This window comes from Ovis aries, chromosome 3, assembly GCF_016772045.2.
Source record: "Ovis aries strain OAR_USU_Benz2616 breed Rambouillet chromosome 3, ARS-UI_Ramb_v3.0, whole genome shotgun sequence".
NCBI classification, from domain to species: Eukaryota; Metazoa; Chordata; class Mammalia; order Artiodactyla; family Bovidae; genus Ovis; species Ovis aries.
This window is the reverse complement of record NC_056056.1, coordinates 155,106,261-155,122,173: the sequence shown is the minus strand read 5'-3', so window position 1 is coordinate 155,122,173 and position 15,913 is coordinate 155,106,261. Positions and strand designations below refer to the sequence as shown.

The following is a 15,913-nucleotide window of genomic DNA, read 5'->3' as shown; positions in this document are numbered from 1 at the left end:
TAACTTTGCACAGTAAGCAATGGAGAATCAAAGGAATTGTAGCCAGCACTTCTGTGTTTGGAGTCTTAGGATGTTACACTAAGGTATAAGTGGATACCACGAAGTTTGGGGACAGTCAGATGTGCTGGCTGTTTAGAATCGAGATTTCAGTGGACTGTTCCATTGGTGGCTCTGAGCTGTGGGGTGAGACTGCAGTGCTAGGAAGCCCCTTTTAGAGCCTTCCTTTTTCTTCCTGTGCAGAGATGAGACATTTCCCAAACCTTCTGAATTGAAGAATACTACTTTAGAATATTTTCCTTGAAAAATGTCATCAGGACATTGAATGGCTTCCTGGAAGAAATGAAAGTTCATGTGACTAATATGCATCTTCTGATGAATAAGAGCCCAAAAGATTGAAGAAATATGTTTGGAGCAGTTAAGTTTTTATCAAATTAAGAGAACAAACAAGATGATTTTCTTCTCACTGGTAGAATGATAGATCATCTTAAAATTCTGGAGGAAGCACAGGTGCTTTTCTCATTTTTATTTATAGATTTTTTAACAGCCTATGCTTTACACCCCTGTCATTTCCTTCTTTTTTTTTTTCCTTTAAAAATAACAGTTAACAATTTTCGCCTAGAACTCATTCACAGACATTTGAAAAGGTGGTATCTTTGGAGGAAGCTTGCAGGCGATCATGAGATCGTCCCCCAGATTTAACTTTATCTGGAAGGCTGACATTTAATGTCTATAAAAATCATCAAGGAAAGCTTTGGAAAATGAGCAGTACATATAAAGAAGATTGATGGGTTCTCTGGGAAAGAAGTAATAGGGAGCTATGGATTTCTGAATTAACCCATCTATCAAAGGAGCAGGGGGGTATCAGACTGTCCCCATTTTTCCTGCTCCACCCCTACCCTGCGTTCACCAGTTGAGTGCCAGGTTGCAGCTGGATTGATTTGAGGACTCACTGTTGTTTCATTTTTTAATTTTTTAAAAATTCTTCTGTCTTTCTCTAAGACAATATCAAGTGGACTCTCTCCATCAGCTGGGTAAGGAGCAGTCTCTACCTCTTCACACCCAAATCATAGAACTTTCATGTCTTCACAGGATTGATAAAGTTATTTAAGACCACGATTTCAGACATGGTGTTTTTGTTCTTGTTTTCCAGACTGTTTATTCTATGGCTCCATTCCCGTTTCCACAACTGGCAGAGTTAAGGGAAAAATACACTTACAACATTACACCATTCCCTGCCACAGTTAAGCCCACCTCAGTTTCTGGGTAAGGTCTTTTTTTTTTCCCTTGTTATTTTCATGATGAAAGACTTAATATTTTGTTATTTATATTTATTAAACCTCAGAAACACATTCAAAATAGCTTAGTGCTTAAAATCTGAAAATCTCTTTCCCAAAGGTTTTGATTTAAATCCAGGAGGAAGATTTTTGAAAGTGTTACTTTTCGAAGAAGGTTGGGACATAAACTGAAATGGTATTTAGCAACCCTACAACTTATTTAAAAATATCAAATAATAAAAATTTCAGTAATTTAAAAAGTGTAGAATTGGTGTCTGAAGAGACAGATGAGCTAATTTAAAATACTGTGGTGACCAGAAATTGACAAATATATGTACATAGGAATTTATATTATGAAATGTACGTCACAGTGAAAAGATATACTATTTAGTAAGTGGTTCTGGGCCTATGAGACTCAATCTGGAAAGAAATAAAATAGGAGTCATTACTTTATACCACACATCAGGATAAATTCCATATAGATGAGAGAGTTAAATGGAAAAAAATGAAATAATAAAATAAGCAGCAGAAAATATGGAAGGATGTCTTTACTTCTTTGTAATTGGGAAGGTGTTAATAACTGACTCAAAATTTAAAAAATAAAGGAAAAAATTAAGCACTTTAAAAATAATTTTCTGCTTGACTAAAAATAATTTTCTGCTTGACTAAAAATAATTTTCTGCTTGACTAAAACCAAACAGAGCCAAAAAAAAAAAAAAAACAACTCCATAAGCAGACAAAAAATACTTATGGAAAAATATTTGTAACTGATTTCTCTTGTGTATAAAGTTCCTAGAAATCCATAAGAAAATGACCACGCAACTGAAAATGATGAAAGGAGGGGAATAGGCAGTTTACATAAAAGGCAGCATCACTTAGACTCGGGGAAATGCAAAGTGAGATTGTGAGATTAAAGTGAGATTGAGATTCTGTTTTTTCACCTATCAGATTGACAAAACTTTAAAAGGTCGGTGTGCTCTCTGTCGATAAGGCTATAGGGAAACAGACACTCTTAGACTTTGCTGATGAGAGGTTAATTACCATAGGATTTGGGGCAGGCAATTTGACAGTATTTCCCCAGATTTTAATGCACATATCCTTTGATCCAGCAATTCTACCTTTCTGATTTATCCCACAAATATATTTGTACACATGCAAAACACAGTGTGTATAAGGTTATTTGGACTTCCTTGGTGGCTCAGATGGTAAAGCATCTGCCTGCAATGCAGGAGACCTGGGTTCGATCCCTGGCTTGGGAAGATCCCCTGGAGGAGGGAATGGCAACCCACTCCAGTATTCTTGCCTGGAGAATTCCATGTCCTGAGAGGAGCCTGGCGGGCTACAGTGCATGGGGTTGCAAAGAGTTGGACACGACTGAGCGACTAACATATAAGGTTATTAACTGCAGTGATGTTTGTAATAGGATAATATTGGAAACCACTCAAACGTGCATCATTAATAGCCTAGTCCGCAACATGGGCTATATAGATACAGTACAGTACATGCGTACATGTGATTATGTATTCATGCAGTACAGTACAGCCGTTAGGAAGATGAGGAAGAAGCTCTGTGTGTGAATACAGAGACTCTTTTTTAAGTTGAATAAAAGCAAGGTGCAGAAGAGTGTACTCATATGTAGTATGCTAATACTTATGAAAAAGAGGAGAAAAATAAGACTAGTCATATTTGCTTATTTACCTGATAACAAAGCAGAAGAATACATCAGAAATGAGTAACAGTGATCGCCTATGGGAATTAGGTGAGGCAAGAGCCAGGCAGAAGTTGGACAAGGATGGGAGATGGACTTTATATTGGGTTGGCCAAAAGGTTTGGGTTTTCCTGTAACATCTTGCAGAAAAACCAAATGAACTTTTTGACTAACCTAATATATGTATATATATATATAATAACTATATAGATATATTAAAATGTGTATTGTAAATATAATTATATAAATGTGTTATATAAATTATAGCATATATGTATGTCATTTAAATCATGTAGGTACGTTACTTAAAGGTAATACTGCTATTTTTTTGAATATTGCTATTTCTTTTATGTTTTCCAAGACGACATGGTAAGGTCAGAGACAGCGATGAAGAGAATGACCCAGATGATGAAGATGTTATTGCTAATGCAGTGGGGTGTCTTGGACCTTTCAGTGGACTCCTGGCACCTGAACTGCAGAAGTACCAGAAACAAGTTAAAGGTAAAGAGGAGGCCTCTGTTAGATAATCACAGTGTGTTGGTTCACTATCAGTTCAGTTCAGTTCAGTCGCTCAGTCGTGTCTGACTCTTTGCGACCCCATGAATCACAGCACGCCAGGCCTCCCTGTCCATCACCATCTCCCGGAGTTCACTCAGACTCATGTCCATTGAGTCCGTGATGCCATCCCATCCTCAGTCGTCCCCTTCTCCTACTGCCCCCAATCCCTCCCAGCATCAGAGTCTTTTCCAATGAGTCAACTCTTCGCATGAGGTGGCCAAAGTACTGGAGTTTCAGCTTCAGCATCATTCCCTCCAAAGAAATCCCAGGGTTGATCTCCTTTAGGATGGACTGGTTGGATCTCCTTGCAGGCCAAGGGACTCTCAAGAGTCTTCTCCAACACCACAGATCAAAAGCATCAATTCTTCGGCGCTCAGCCTTCTTCGCACTATAGGCAGGGTATTATTATTGTGGCCTATTGTTTCCTGAACTGATTACCACTGTTAAAGATCTTCATTAGAAGTATCTTCTCTGTTACTTTATCATTTAAGAGGATCTCTCTGTTGTGTGTCACATACATCATACATATTTCTTTTTCTTTATGATTAGTTTTGCTTTCCACTCACCTGATTCAACTTTGTGTGCTCAGTTCCTTAGCACAGGGCCAGATGCATAATAGATGCTTACTATATTCTGTCTGAGTATAATTGGATTCATTATAGACTGACTTCTTTTCCACTATAGAAATATTCTCTAAAGCCAAAACATGGTAGCCTCTATTTGAATTTCAGTGACCAGAAACACATTATCTCATAGGATATTCCGCTAAATTCCTCTGCTTAGTCCAGGGTCTCTAGATTTGAAAAGATAACTTCCACTTACCAGTTCTGATCATCAATAGTTCTTCTGTTCAGAGCAAAACAGAACAAGTCTTCTCCCTCTTCCGCTGGATGTCTCTTGGATCTTGAGACCAGTCCTCATATCCCCTAGAGCTTTCTCCATGGTCCAAGTTCAGAATTTCTTAAAGATATGTCTTCCAGAACTTTTAATATTCTATAAATTCACCTCTAAATGTCCTGCAGTTTGGTAGTATTCTTCTTAAAAATGGTACTCTAAATTGAATGCCATGCTATGTTTGTTTTTTCCTTGCAGAGAACAAACTTCCTGTGGAAGTCTGGACATTATCCATGCAGTGAACTCTTTTGAAGCAGTTTGTTGTTCTCCCACTATGATCTTTCCTATCTTTCCTATCTTGGGTGACAGTTCTTCCCTTAGGACATTTCATTCTGCCTTTTCTAGTTTGAAGACCATTTTCTTTGCTGGAAGAGTCCAGAAACAAAAGATGTCAGGCACCTCTGCATTCTCTCTGCCATCTGCTAGCTTTATACTGCCATTTCAAAGTCATGAGCTATTTTCTCATTTTTGTTCTTCCTGCTTTTTTTGTTTGTTCATTTTGTTGTTGGTGAAAACAACAACATGGTCATGGTAGTTTTAACCCTGAGCATGTTTTATATTTTAACCTGCTTAATGTTCAGTTCATGTCATTTTGTGTGTGTGTTCTTGGTATGTACTCCCTCGTCATCTTTTGAACTGACTTAAAAAAGAATCTGAACTCAACCAGGGTTCTTCTGATTTTGTAATGTCTTCTTCCTTCTCTTTTGTTGCTTGAGTTTTAGCTTTTGGTTTCTAGCCATGGGATCAATATGTATTCTAACTCTAATATTTTGAATCTAACATTATAATGTATTATTAACTCTAACATTTTTATAGTCTGGGTCTATGTTCCATTTTTCTACCCTGTTATTTTTTCTGTGCAACTGTGTACTCTGGTTTGACATGATAACTTTCTCCTAAATTTCATCATTAGTCTTTGTGTTACTTTAGTTTAGATTAGCAGATCTCCTTTTAATTTTCTTCTCCTTAGAGAAGTATTTTCAATAAAAATATCAGATATTCAGTCTTTATCTGAATAACACTTTCAGCAGATGTTAGAATACTTAAAATCCCCTAATAATCTTTGTTTTTAAAGCTTGTCCCCAGGCTGGTTTTATATACTGTGTTAGAAAAATCTCAATTTATCCCCTTTTGCCTATGTGACATGGGAGTGTATTCTCACACAGTATTCATTTCTGTTTCTTGGCTTCCTGGGTGACTCAGTGGTAAAGAATCTGCCTGCAATGTGGGAGACCCAGTTTCGATCCCTGGGTCAGGAAGATCCCCTAGAGAAGGAAATGGCAACCCACTCTAGTATTCTTGCCTGGGAAATCTCATGGACAGAGGAGCCTGGCAGGCTATAGTATATGGGGTTGTAAAGAATCAGATACGACTGAGTGACTAACACTTTTCATTTTCATACTTGGATGTAATCTCAAATTTAAGGGATAAATCTAGTTGTTGGTGTCACAGGAGCAGAAACCACATCAGATATAACAAACGTAATAGAGAGTCAGGAAATGCTTATTAAATGAATAAAAACATTAATTTCTAGTGATACTGTAAAGTCTTGATAATCTTGTCTTGCTATTGTTAACTAAGGGAAAAACTCATTTTTCCTCATGCCTGACTAAATCCTGCAAATGGTCGATCCCTTGTAAATTCTCGTGCAGTTATATGGAAATCTGTACCCTGACTTTAGACAGCTAGAGTTGTATTTTTCTAAGGGGAGTTTAGAAAATGGCAGTGATTTTTATCTGGAAACAGCTGACCTTATGTCCATATAATGATCAAAGTGGTAATAAAGTCAAACAATGAACCCACACAGCTCATTTCAGATTACAGTTAGGCTAATAAGAAAATGCGGAAGTATTTTCAGAACCAAATAAAAATAAGTACTAGACACATTCTAGTGTACCTGGATTTTTTCTGTGGTTCAGAATTTCCTGGAGGTTAAGATACTACCCTGGGTTATATAGTGTCATCAATTCCCACTTAGTTCTGTTCTCCTCCAGTGACACCGTCTCCTTGGCTCTCTTCCCTGGAATACAGAATCAAATGGGGACCAGAGTCTGAGATCCAATAACATTGCAGAGCTGAGTCCAGGAGCGATCAATTCCTGCCGAAGTGAATACCATGCAGCTTTTAACAGTATGATGATGGAACGCATGACCACAGATATCAATGCACTGAAGCGGCAATATTCTCGGATTAAAAAGAAGCAGCAGCAGCAGGTTCATCAGGTGTATATCAGGGCAGGTAATGTACTTCTTTGAGTTAATTTCAGCTGTGTCTCAACTTGTGCAAGTCGACACAAGTATTTCTAGGATGGCCTGGGAATTACTGCTCACTCTGGCTTAGCACCCACCAACACAGCTGGCAGGAGACAACAGCATCTTTACCTTTTCACGTTTAATTTTATCTTATCAGGCTCTAAAGAAGAAAAAGGTCCCAAGGACCAGGCAGCTGATGGTATTGAACACCTCTTTGCTCTCTTTGCTTTTGGAGAAGGGTTTACAAATGATGAGAATGTTGCAAAGCCATGCAATCCTTGGATCTGAGACATTTTGGAGCTCTTATTTCTTAAGCTCCAGGCATTTGAAAGTGGAATTTAGTCATCTGTGTACTAGTAAATTAAGCTATTCTTCAGTCATTTAGATAGTAATATAACAGATGTTGTGATCAGAGGAAAAGGAAAAAGCCATTTCTGTGCCTGGCTGATGGGTTAGCAGTGTCTTGGGAGTCTGCTGAGAAGAACACAATTTTACTGTAGTTGGAGTTGCTCTTTTCCAAGGATTGTTAAGCTTCTTTTTTTCTTTAAATTCCCCGAATCCCAATGAACAGTCTATTTTATTGTTTAATATATGCTGATTTGGGAATTGGTTTGTCTTATTCTAAGTGAAATCCTAATGAAAATGATGCCAGTCCGGGGTTAACCATGGTATTAATTTGACGTTTTTAAGAGACTGGTGAGCTTGTGACTGTCTTGCACAAAAACTGAATTTACCTTTTACTTGTTGGGAAGAAGTAGGCAACTTCTTGAAGATTCTTACTTTATCCTGAATCATTATAAAAATCTACCACACAAAAAGCTAAAAACTATAACACTTTAATTTTCAAAGCAGTGGCACATACATGTCCTTATTTGTCCTTAAATCTACAAGGAAAGCAAGAACAGATGTTTTCATATCCTTGTGAAAAATAAGGAAATGGTAATTCAGGAAGGCTTAGCAGTTGTCTGGGATTATATAGCTATATTGAGTGGTCAGGCCAGGGCTGTAACCCCCACGTTTTGATTCTTTATATAGTTCTGTTTGAACCACTTTCAAAAGCTTTGGGTGGGATGTTGAACAGTTGCCTTTGGGTACTAAATCAGCCCACTGTTTGTACTCTCGTCTGTGCTGATGTACAGACATACTGTGTGTATAGACATATGGTCTATAGGTCAAATTCTGCTCAATGTCTGTTTCTATAAATACAGTTTTATTGGAACACAGGCATGCCCATTTGTCTGCATATTGTCTATGATGGCTTTCACACTTCAGTAGCAAAAATATTTATAGTCTGGTCCTTTATAGGAAAAGTTTGCTGACCCCTACTCTAGGTCATGGTTTCTGTGGTTATTTTTAGAGAAATATTGGTGCTCAAGGGCAAAGTTCAAGAACATTGCTTCTCAGACTTTAGTGTGAATATGCATTGCTTGGGGATATGTTAAAATGAAGAGTCTGCTTCCCGTAGCTGTGGGGTGGGGCTAAGATTATGCATATCCAATAAGCCTCTAGGTGATGCCACTGCTGCTGGGTGAGGATTGCACATTGAGTAGAAAGGTTTTGGAGATGGTATAGGTTAGGATTAGCAGTACAGGTGGGGAGAGTGAAATTCAGCTAGAGGCAAAAGTTCCCAGCTTCTGGGATGTCCCTGGTGGTCCAGTGTTTTACACTGCCAAGTCAGGGGCCACAGGTTTGATCCCTGGTCGGGGAACTAAGATCTCACATGCTGCGTGGCGTGAGCAAAACAAACAAAAATCGTCACCTTCTGAGATTTAAAGAAAGGTGGTGAGGATGGTGATTGAGGTTAGGTTAGGTTAGCTTTCTAGGTTAGGGAGGACAGGAAGTTAAGCATTTTAGTCCTAATAGATCCTGTTTTTATGAAGAAATTGGAGAAAAAGTTGTTTGCTTGGGAGTAAGTTGAAGGTTGTGTAGGAGCTTCAAGAAAGGAATGAAGATTTAGATTGAACACTGAAAGCAATGGGAGAGGGAAAGAACGTTTGTTAAGTGCAAGTGAGGACCTAAAAAAATGGGCAGTTATGAATTTAAGGAATATCAACCCACATACCTGTGTGAATCCCCCATTCCCCTCACCACTACCCCCGGCAGCTCTTAGCTCCCACTTTGGAAAAAAGAACGTGAATTGTGGCTCTAGAGTGGAGTTTTGTCAGGCACGTGCGGTACAGCCACAGGGATGCTGAACCATGGTTATTGATGAGGTGTGGTCCAAGGGATCAGCCATACACCTAGCAGGGTGGTGGTGGTGGTGTAAGGGGGCCGAAGAGACAGTGAGAGATTATGAGAAGCCTGGGGCATCAGGGAATGAAGTCTGTATGGTTCATTACCAAGAATAGTTACATCCAAGGTCTGCGAGCTAGAAGAGTCAACGGGAAGAATAGGAGAGTCCAATATTTTTTTTTCATGTGAGGCAGATCCAGCTGATGTTTAGGAAGGAACTGGACAGGTTGAGGCCATGACGTAACTCAGGGAGGTAAGAGGACACAGAGTGAAGGGGAGACAGGTGTCCAAGTTTCACTGGAGACTGGCCTGTGACCAGAGGTGGAGAGATGAGAGCAGCTGAGAAGCATAGAGGGAGGACGACCACCACCACATGACCTGGGTGATGTGAAGGAAGGCTGCTCACAAAGGTGGTCTTTTCCCGCCACTTCTGCCTGCAGCTCTTGTCCCCTTGAGTGTGCAGACTTCATTGAAAACAGGGGCTTGGTCACAGCCACAGGAGGAAGACAGTACTACTGTTAATAGTGTCTTCCAGGAGAACCCAATTTTGGGTGCTTTCCTGGTTTCAGTTTGCTTTTAGAGTCTGTTGAGGACACAGGAGTGGACCTGGGACCAGGCACTTGAGGCCTGTGATGTCACTGCGTTTTTACCACCTCCTTATCACTTCTCTCATTCTGCTGTCTCTCACTTAATAGCATGCAGGGTGTGGTTTTCCCACCTCTCAGATGCTGACAGCTGGTAATCCATACGGTCATAGTGTTTGACTTATTATTAAAAAAAATTTTTTTTTCCCCCAAAGATTTCCTAGATGTATAACCTGGGAGGTTGCTTCTCAGAAGCAAAGCTCTCTGTAGAAAGCATTAGAGAGCCTGGACTCTAACTGGTAATAAGGGGTCAGAGTCTGTTCCCTTTGTGTCCTTAGCCCCTCGTCTCCTCTGTATGAAGGGAGGGAATCTGTACCCCAGGCTCAAGGACTGAATTCAGTTTCTGCTGCCTTCAGTTACATGACTCTGCCCTTACCGGGGAAATATGTGGGCAGCGGGCGGGGACAGCCTGTCTTGACTCCTCTTCCAAGATGGATGTTTTTCTCTGTGGTACCTTTCACACGACCTTTCAACCTTTCTTTCAGACAAAGGGCCGGTGACCAGCATTCTCCCGTCTCAGGTAAACAGCTCTCCAGTTATAAACCACCTTCTTTTAGGCAAGAAGATGAAAATGTCAAACAGAGCCGCCAAGAACGCTGTCATCCACATCCCTGGGCACACAGGAGGCAAAATATCACCTGTCCCCTACGAAGACCTTAGGACCAAGCTCAATTCTCCATGGCGAACCCACATCCGTGTCCACAAAAAGAACATGGCCAGGACCAAGAGCCAGCTGGGCTGCGGGGATATGGTCGGGCTGATAGAAGAGCAGAGCGAGGGCTCCAAGACTCGCACCCTGGGGGCGGCCAAGGCATCTCCCTCCGACTGTGTCGGGACAGCTCGAGGCGAAAGCAGCTGCTCCGACGGCAGTACAGGCAGGACCATCGAAGGGCGGTCTCCGGAGCCGGTGTTTGCGGATGCAGAGGCCGATGTGTCTGAGGTCCAGGTGAAGATAGAAGCGTTGGAACTGACCCCAAGGGATGCTGCTGCTGAACCTGAGCCCAGGGTACCTCCACCCAGCCAGCGACACATCCCGGAGCCACCCGATGCCCCGGGAGGAAACAAGGTCCCCGGCAAGGCTTCCCAAGGTGGTAGCCACCCGAAGACCCCCATCTTTAGCCCCTTTCCCAGCGTCAAGCCACTGCGGAAGTCCACCGCCGCCAGGAATTTGGGATTATATGGTCCGACAGAAAGAACCCCAACCGTGCATTTCCCTCACATGAGCAGGAGCTTTAGCAAGACCAGCAGTGGCAACAGCAGCACTAAGAAACGGTGACCTTCTCTCAGAAATTATCCACATTCACCTCTTCCCGGTGGCAGGAGGGTTCCAGCCGGATGGATGGCTCCAGATGAGCTACCGTTGTCCACTGAGAGTGAATCCAGAGGTTCAGAGATGAGCAGCAGTCCTTAAAAAATGGGAATTGGAAATTGTATAATTGGCGCTAGAATTGGGATGTCTTCTGATTACCGATACAGTGGGTTCTTGTGGCAAAATAAATATTGTGGTTTTAAAGTGTTTGCCCAACTTTTCCTTGTGAGCTGTTTAGAAAAGACTTTGTATCTAGACTGTTAACTCTTCTTCCTTCCCTCCTGTTCTGAGGGCCTTCGGGGTCCTAGTGGCACCCCCCAAAACTTCCAGTTCTCTGGGTGTTATTAATACTCAAGCATGCACACACTAGCTGGCTAGAACAGAAACTGCAAAAAGAAAGTTAGTTTCTTAGTTGCAAAAAAAAAAAAAAAACTTCCCAATTTCCCTCTTCATGCCCTATTTAGGGCAGCAGGGAAATGTTTGTATGTGTGAGTTTTCCTTCAGTAGTTTCGGCCAGTCTCAAAACTGGTTTTTATTCTTGTGCTGAAGTTCAGGAGAAAAATCTAGACAGCCTTTCCTTCACTTTCTGTTTCTACCTGCAAAATGAAGAAAACCCTCATCTGTTGAAATGTAGGTTCATCACCAACTTGAAGATCTTATGCAGGGGTCCCAAAGGGAATATGCATTAAGCAACTGCCCCGAACAGCTTGCTGATTCCACTAAGCTTTCCCCAAGCTCCATGTTCTCCTAAGGAGAGTGTAGGTCCTCAGTGGTGGGATCTCTGATGGGCTCTACACAGAGCTTGTCTGGCACCCTCCACCATGCAGCTCATTTACTGACCAGCTCTCCACTACAGATGCAGGAAGCCTCTGCTCAAAAGCCAGAACATAGTACCTGCAATTCTGTTAGTTGAATTTTGTGCTTTTTTGGGGAGGTTGGAGTTCTTTGTTACTTGAACACTGCCTTTTCCTGGAGAAGGCCCCAGTACTTTCTAGCTCTCTCTCACCCCTTCCTCCTCAGAGATAGCACCTGTTATCTCCACTATGCAGATGGGAACCCTGAGTCACCCAGAGGTGAATAACCCTTCAGATACTCCAGGTAAATACTCTCGGTACTCAGTGTGACTCAGCCACGTTTCCTCCAGTGCAATAGGCGGGTTTCATGCTCTTTGTACACAGATGTGTTGGCTACCTAGGTTCTAGAAATCAAGACTTGGAAGCCATTCACTGCACTCCCTCCTGACTCAAAGAACCTTTCGCCAGATGCTATCATGGCATTTTGTAAAACCAGCTCTGACCTGCTTATCTGAAAAGGTAGTTTATTAAAAAAAACAACCAAACACTTCATGCAGCTGTCATTTTGGCTGGACAGAAGGCTCACTCCACAACCCCCTTTTCCCACCATCTTTAGAAACAGACTCAGCATTTTTATCCTCATCCCTGGAAGACCTCGACCAGGCTGGCAGGCATTTTGATGATGCAGACAATATTCATTTGACCTAATTGGAGGATTGCTAATTCTGAAACCAAAACTATAGTTTAAGAAAGGATTTTTTTTTTCCCTATGGAGAGGCACTAATTTTTAGAATAAAATAGAGAATGTGATTGTGTGGGCTTTTTTTGAATAGAAAACATGAGAATGATATATACAATGAGAAGAGTTATCCTTTTTGTGGTATTTTTACCCCTTAAAGAATTGAAGATGGAAAATCTGAGTAATAAGTTATTGCAGTTTGGGTCTTGAATTTGGTGCTTTCCAAAGTTAGCACGCAGCTTCTTAAAGAGCAGCCACACCCACAACCTGTGTCTTGGGAAGAGTGTAGGTGGAGAGTCGGGATTACTTTGCATAAGAGACCATGTTTTCCAAAGTTAAGCCAGAGACACGATTTCCTTCCATCTGCTCAGCCTTTCAGATAAGAATGATTCCACCTTGTATTCTTTTCTCCTCCCCAGTCCCAAGTGAGTCAGAATAGTCCTGTCCCCTGGAGGGATGTCTGATTTGAACAGAGGATTGTTTTTCCTCTCTTGAGTTAGCTTCCAGCTCCCCGAGGGCTCTGAGTCTGGGGAGGTGGGTAATGAGGTAGAGGGTACTTACTCAGTTCCTAGGCTTGTGCCATCGCTGTCTGCTACCTATCTTAGGGTTTGTAACATATACTGTTCCAGTTTCTTGCAGTTGGTCTTCCTGAGGAAAGGGTGGATGTGATGGCATGCAGCTGGGGATAAGTATGTTGATGAAGAGTAAACTACTGAAAGGGTAATAGTCTTTTGAGGTAAGAATGATGACAGCAGGATTTCAAAACCCGACAAATTCCTGTTCAAGCACTCTGTCCTGTTAAAGTGCATGCATTGTACCATGTAATCACCATGTGAATCGGTCAGTTTGTGAGCTTTGCCTACTTTAGAAAACAAAGAATCTGCAGTAGCCTGTAGCACACAGCATGTACGAAGACCAGTGTGGACTTTTATCTTCCTTTGTCTTGGACACTGTACACCAGGACCAGAAGTACTTACCAAGTAGCGGTTTCTTTATTTGTAGGTATGTCTGTACCCTGTCAGCACTATTCTGGGAGTCGATTTATGTCTCTGCACCTCAGTCCTCTTACAAAAGCCTCCAGCTAATCTAAACCTAGTTTGTAATGTCAACAATGGGGCTGTAACTGTTTGGAATATTGTATTCCCTCTTTTTGTCTCTCTTGTTCTGAAGAACTGTACCGATCACAAAAATATATGCATAAAGATTCTCATTGTTGTAGCTATTGTGGCGTTGTTTATCTGAGTGCCTGCATAGAATGCTGTGACTTCTCTCATCCTCTTCTCTTTTCCTGTCGACTTCCCCCCAGCCTCCCCTCTGCCTTTGTTCATGTGAACCAAGGGAGCAGCCCAATAAACTCCAGTGACCCCAGTTTAACCGCTAGGTTGCAAGGTGGCCTGTGATCTGCCAGGAACTTGGCAGAATGCTGGGTTCCTGAATATGAGTAAGAGAGTTTGCTCAAGAATGTGCGTACGTGTATGTGAATGTATGCATAGAAAATGAATCTATAGAGCTTTCATTTCTCTTTGTTTTAATAAAACAGAGCAGTAGTTTAGCTTCCCGGTCTTATGGAATCTAGATGAACAGAGAACTGTGGTCAAGTGTACAGCTGCTGCCATCTCCCCTCATAAAATCTCCCTTGACTCTTTCTGAGCTACTTGTTTTGTTTTGTTTTTTTTTTTTGCTACATACAGCCATCATCTGAGGCAGCATTTTAAATATACTATGTTTCCTTATTAGCAACATGACACGTGTATTAAGAAAATTTGGAAAGCAGAGCACAAGGGACCATTGGTGTTCTGGAATGGGTCTCTCCACTGTTTTTTTATGTTTGCATGTATACACACACCACTGTCTACTAAAAGGTGTGTTGAGAACACTAGCTGAAGCTTTGTTTTTAGCAAATGCTCTTCTACAGCAGCATTTCATTGACCAGTATTTCATCATGTGCTCATGCCAGACTTCACACAACAGCATCTTCTTGTAAAAGAGATGTCTTTTTTTTTTTCATATTGAAGTGTAGTTGATTTACAATATTATGTTAGTTTCAGGTATATAATAATTAATTTTGTTATACATAGATCTGTATATTGTTTTTTAGATTCTTTTCCATTATAGTTTAACATGAGATAGTGAATATAATTCCCTGTGCTATACAGTAAATCATTGTTTATCTATTTTATATGTGGTAGGGTATATCTCAAACTGGTATTTTTTGGTTATAGATAGTACTGGAAAGACTACCCTAACACATATCTTTGTGCACAGACCTAAGAATTTTCTTAGGATATGTTCATCCAAATGGAGTTGCAAGGTCAGAAAATGTGTGAATTTCGAAGATATATATATATATATGTCTCCACCTCCAAATTGCTATACTTGAAGATTGAAGTAACTACAGAAGTACTCAATGAAAATGCCTTTTTTTTTTTTTTTGTCCCTAGGACCTCCCAAATTGATAGAAACAGTGATAATAGGCATTCATATCTCATCCCTGACTTTTAAGAAAACTGTTAAGTAGGATGTTTCCTGAGGTTCTTGGTAGGTATCTTTTAACAGGTTAAGGAAAGCACCTTTTATTCCTTGCTCACTAAGAGTTTTTAAAAAAATCAACACATATTTAACTTTATCAAGTGATCCCTAAATTGCACCCTTTGAAAAGGAAGTGATGCTTAAGACTTCATATCTTGAGCTTGAGAAAATAGCTATTACCAAGTTTCATCATAGCGTATTAAGGTATTTTAGAGTTGGAAGTGATAGTGATGAAAGTCCTATGTGCAAATTTTCATTGCAGTATTAAATTTACTAGAAGAAATTTGGAAATAATGTAGACATCTGAGGACAAGGATAACAGTTGCATGAATTATGGTTCATTTACAAAATGGAAGTGCAAGGGCCCATGAGTGTTTGGACCATTGACATGGTGGTTCTCCTATCTTCATGAGGCAGTTCAGGTGAAAATTTCAGCGAAATCTGGAATCATAGACTCACTGGATACAGCTATGAATGAGAGGTCCTTACTGGATGATGGCTGAAACCAGAACCATGCAATGTGGCTGTTCCACAGAGGCAATCTGGGCTCAGTTAAATGGGGACTGAATGGAGCTACATAGACACTTGGGTTGGTTCAGCTCCCTTGAGGTTCCCTGCTGGCCATCTCCTGACGCTGAGTCTGCTTCTTTCCTAGTGTGCAGCTCTGATCAAACCCATTGACCTTTTTGCAAAGTCACTCTCCATCCCATTCTCTTCCTTCCTTCCAGCATGGGCAAGCCTTATCTGACTGCTTCACCCTGCATCCCAGGGGCCTCAAGAGTCTTCTTACGGTTAAAAAACCAGGAAGTTGACTGTTTCTTAATTCTTTCTTTCTTTCTATATATTCCCATAACACTTCTAGTTTTTCTTTAGGCAGTGCTGATCCTTGAGAAGGAGGTGGATCAATTGCCCTGTGGGGCCACCAGCTCTCTGGTTGGAAATAAGCTGATACTTCAAACCTAGGTGTCTCCCAATCCCTG

General features: G+C 41.0%; 1 protein-coding gene and 1 non-coding gene across 12 annotated transcripts in view; both read left to right on the top strand.

Moving 5' to 3' along the window:
* Nucleotides 1-13,622, top strand: part of TBC1D30 (TBC1 domain family member 30) — a 107,234-nt gene extending 93,612 nt beyond the window's left edge. For 5 of the 11 annotated variants that reach the window (XM_060412847.1, XM_060412846.1, XM_042246968.1 and 2 more), the window contains 4 exons: nucleotides 1,151-1,263; nucleotides 3,344-3,483; nucleotides 6,466-6,672; nucleotides 10,048-13,622. In XM_060412847.1, the coding sequence (XP_060268830.1) occupies nucleotides 1,151-1,263; nucleotides 3,344-3,483; nucleotides 6,466-6,672; nucleotides 10,048-10,838 (1,251 nt within the window). In that variant the 3' untranslated portion in view covers nucleotides 10,839-13,622. Of the gene's footprint in view, nucleotides 1-1,150; nucleotides 1,264-3,343; nucleotides 3,484-6,465; nucleotides 6,673-6,843; nucleotides 6,886-10,047 lie in introns of all 11 variants that reach the window. The other 6 variants (XM_060412845.1, XM_027967485.2, XM_027967484.2 and 3 more) reach the window with 2 other exon arrangements.
* On the top strand, nucleotides 2,462-2,533 carry TRNAC-GCA (transfer RNA cysteine (anticodon GCA)). The gene has a single exon. It is a non-coding gene; the product is annotated as a tRNA-Cys (tRNA).
* Nucleotides 13,623-15,913: the final 2,291 nt, after the last annotated feature.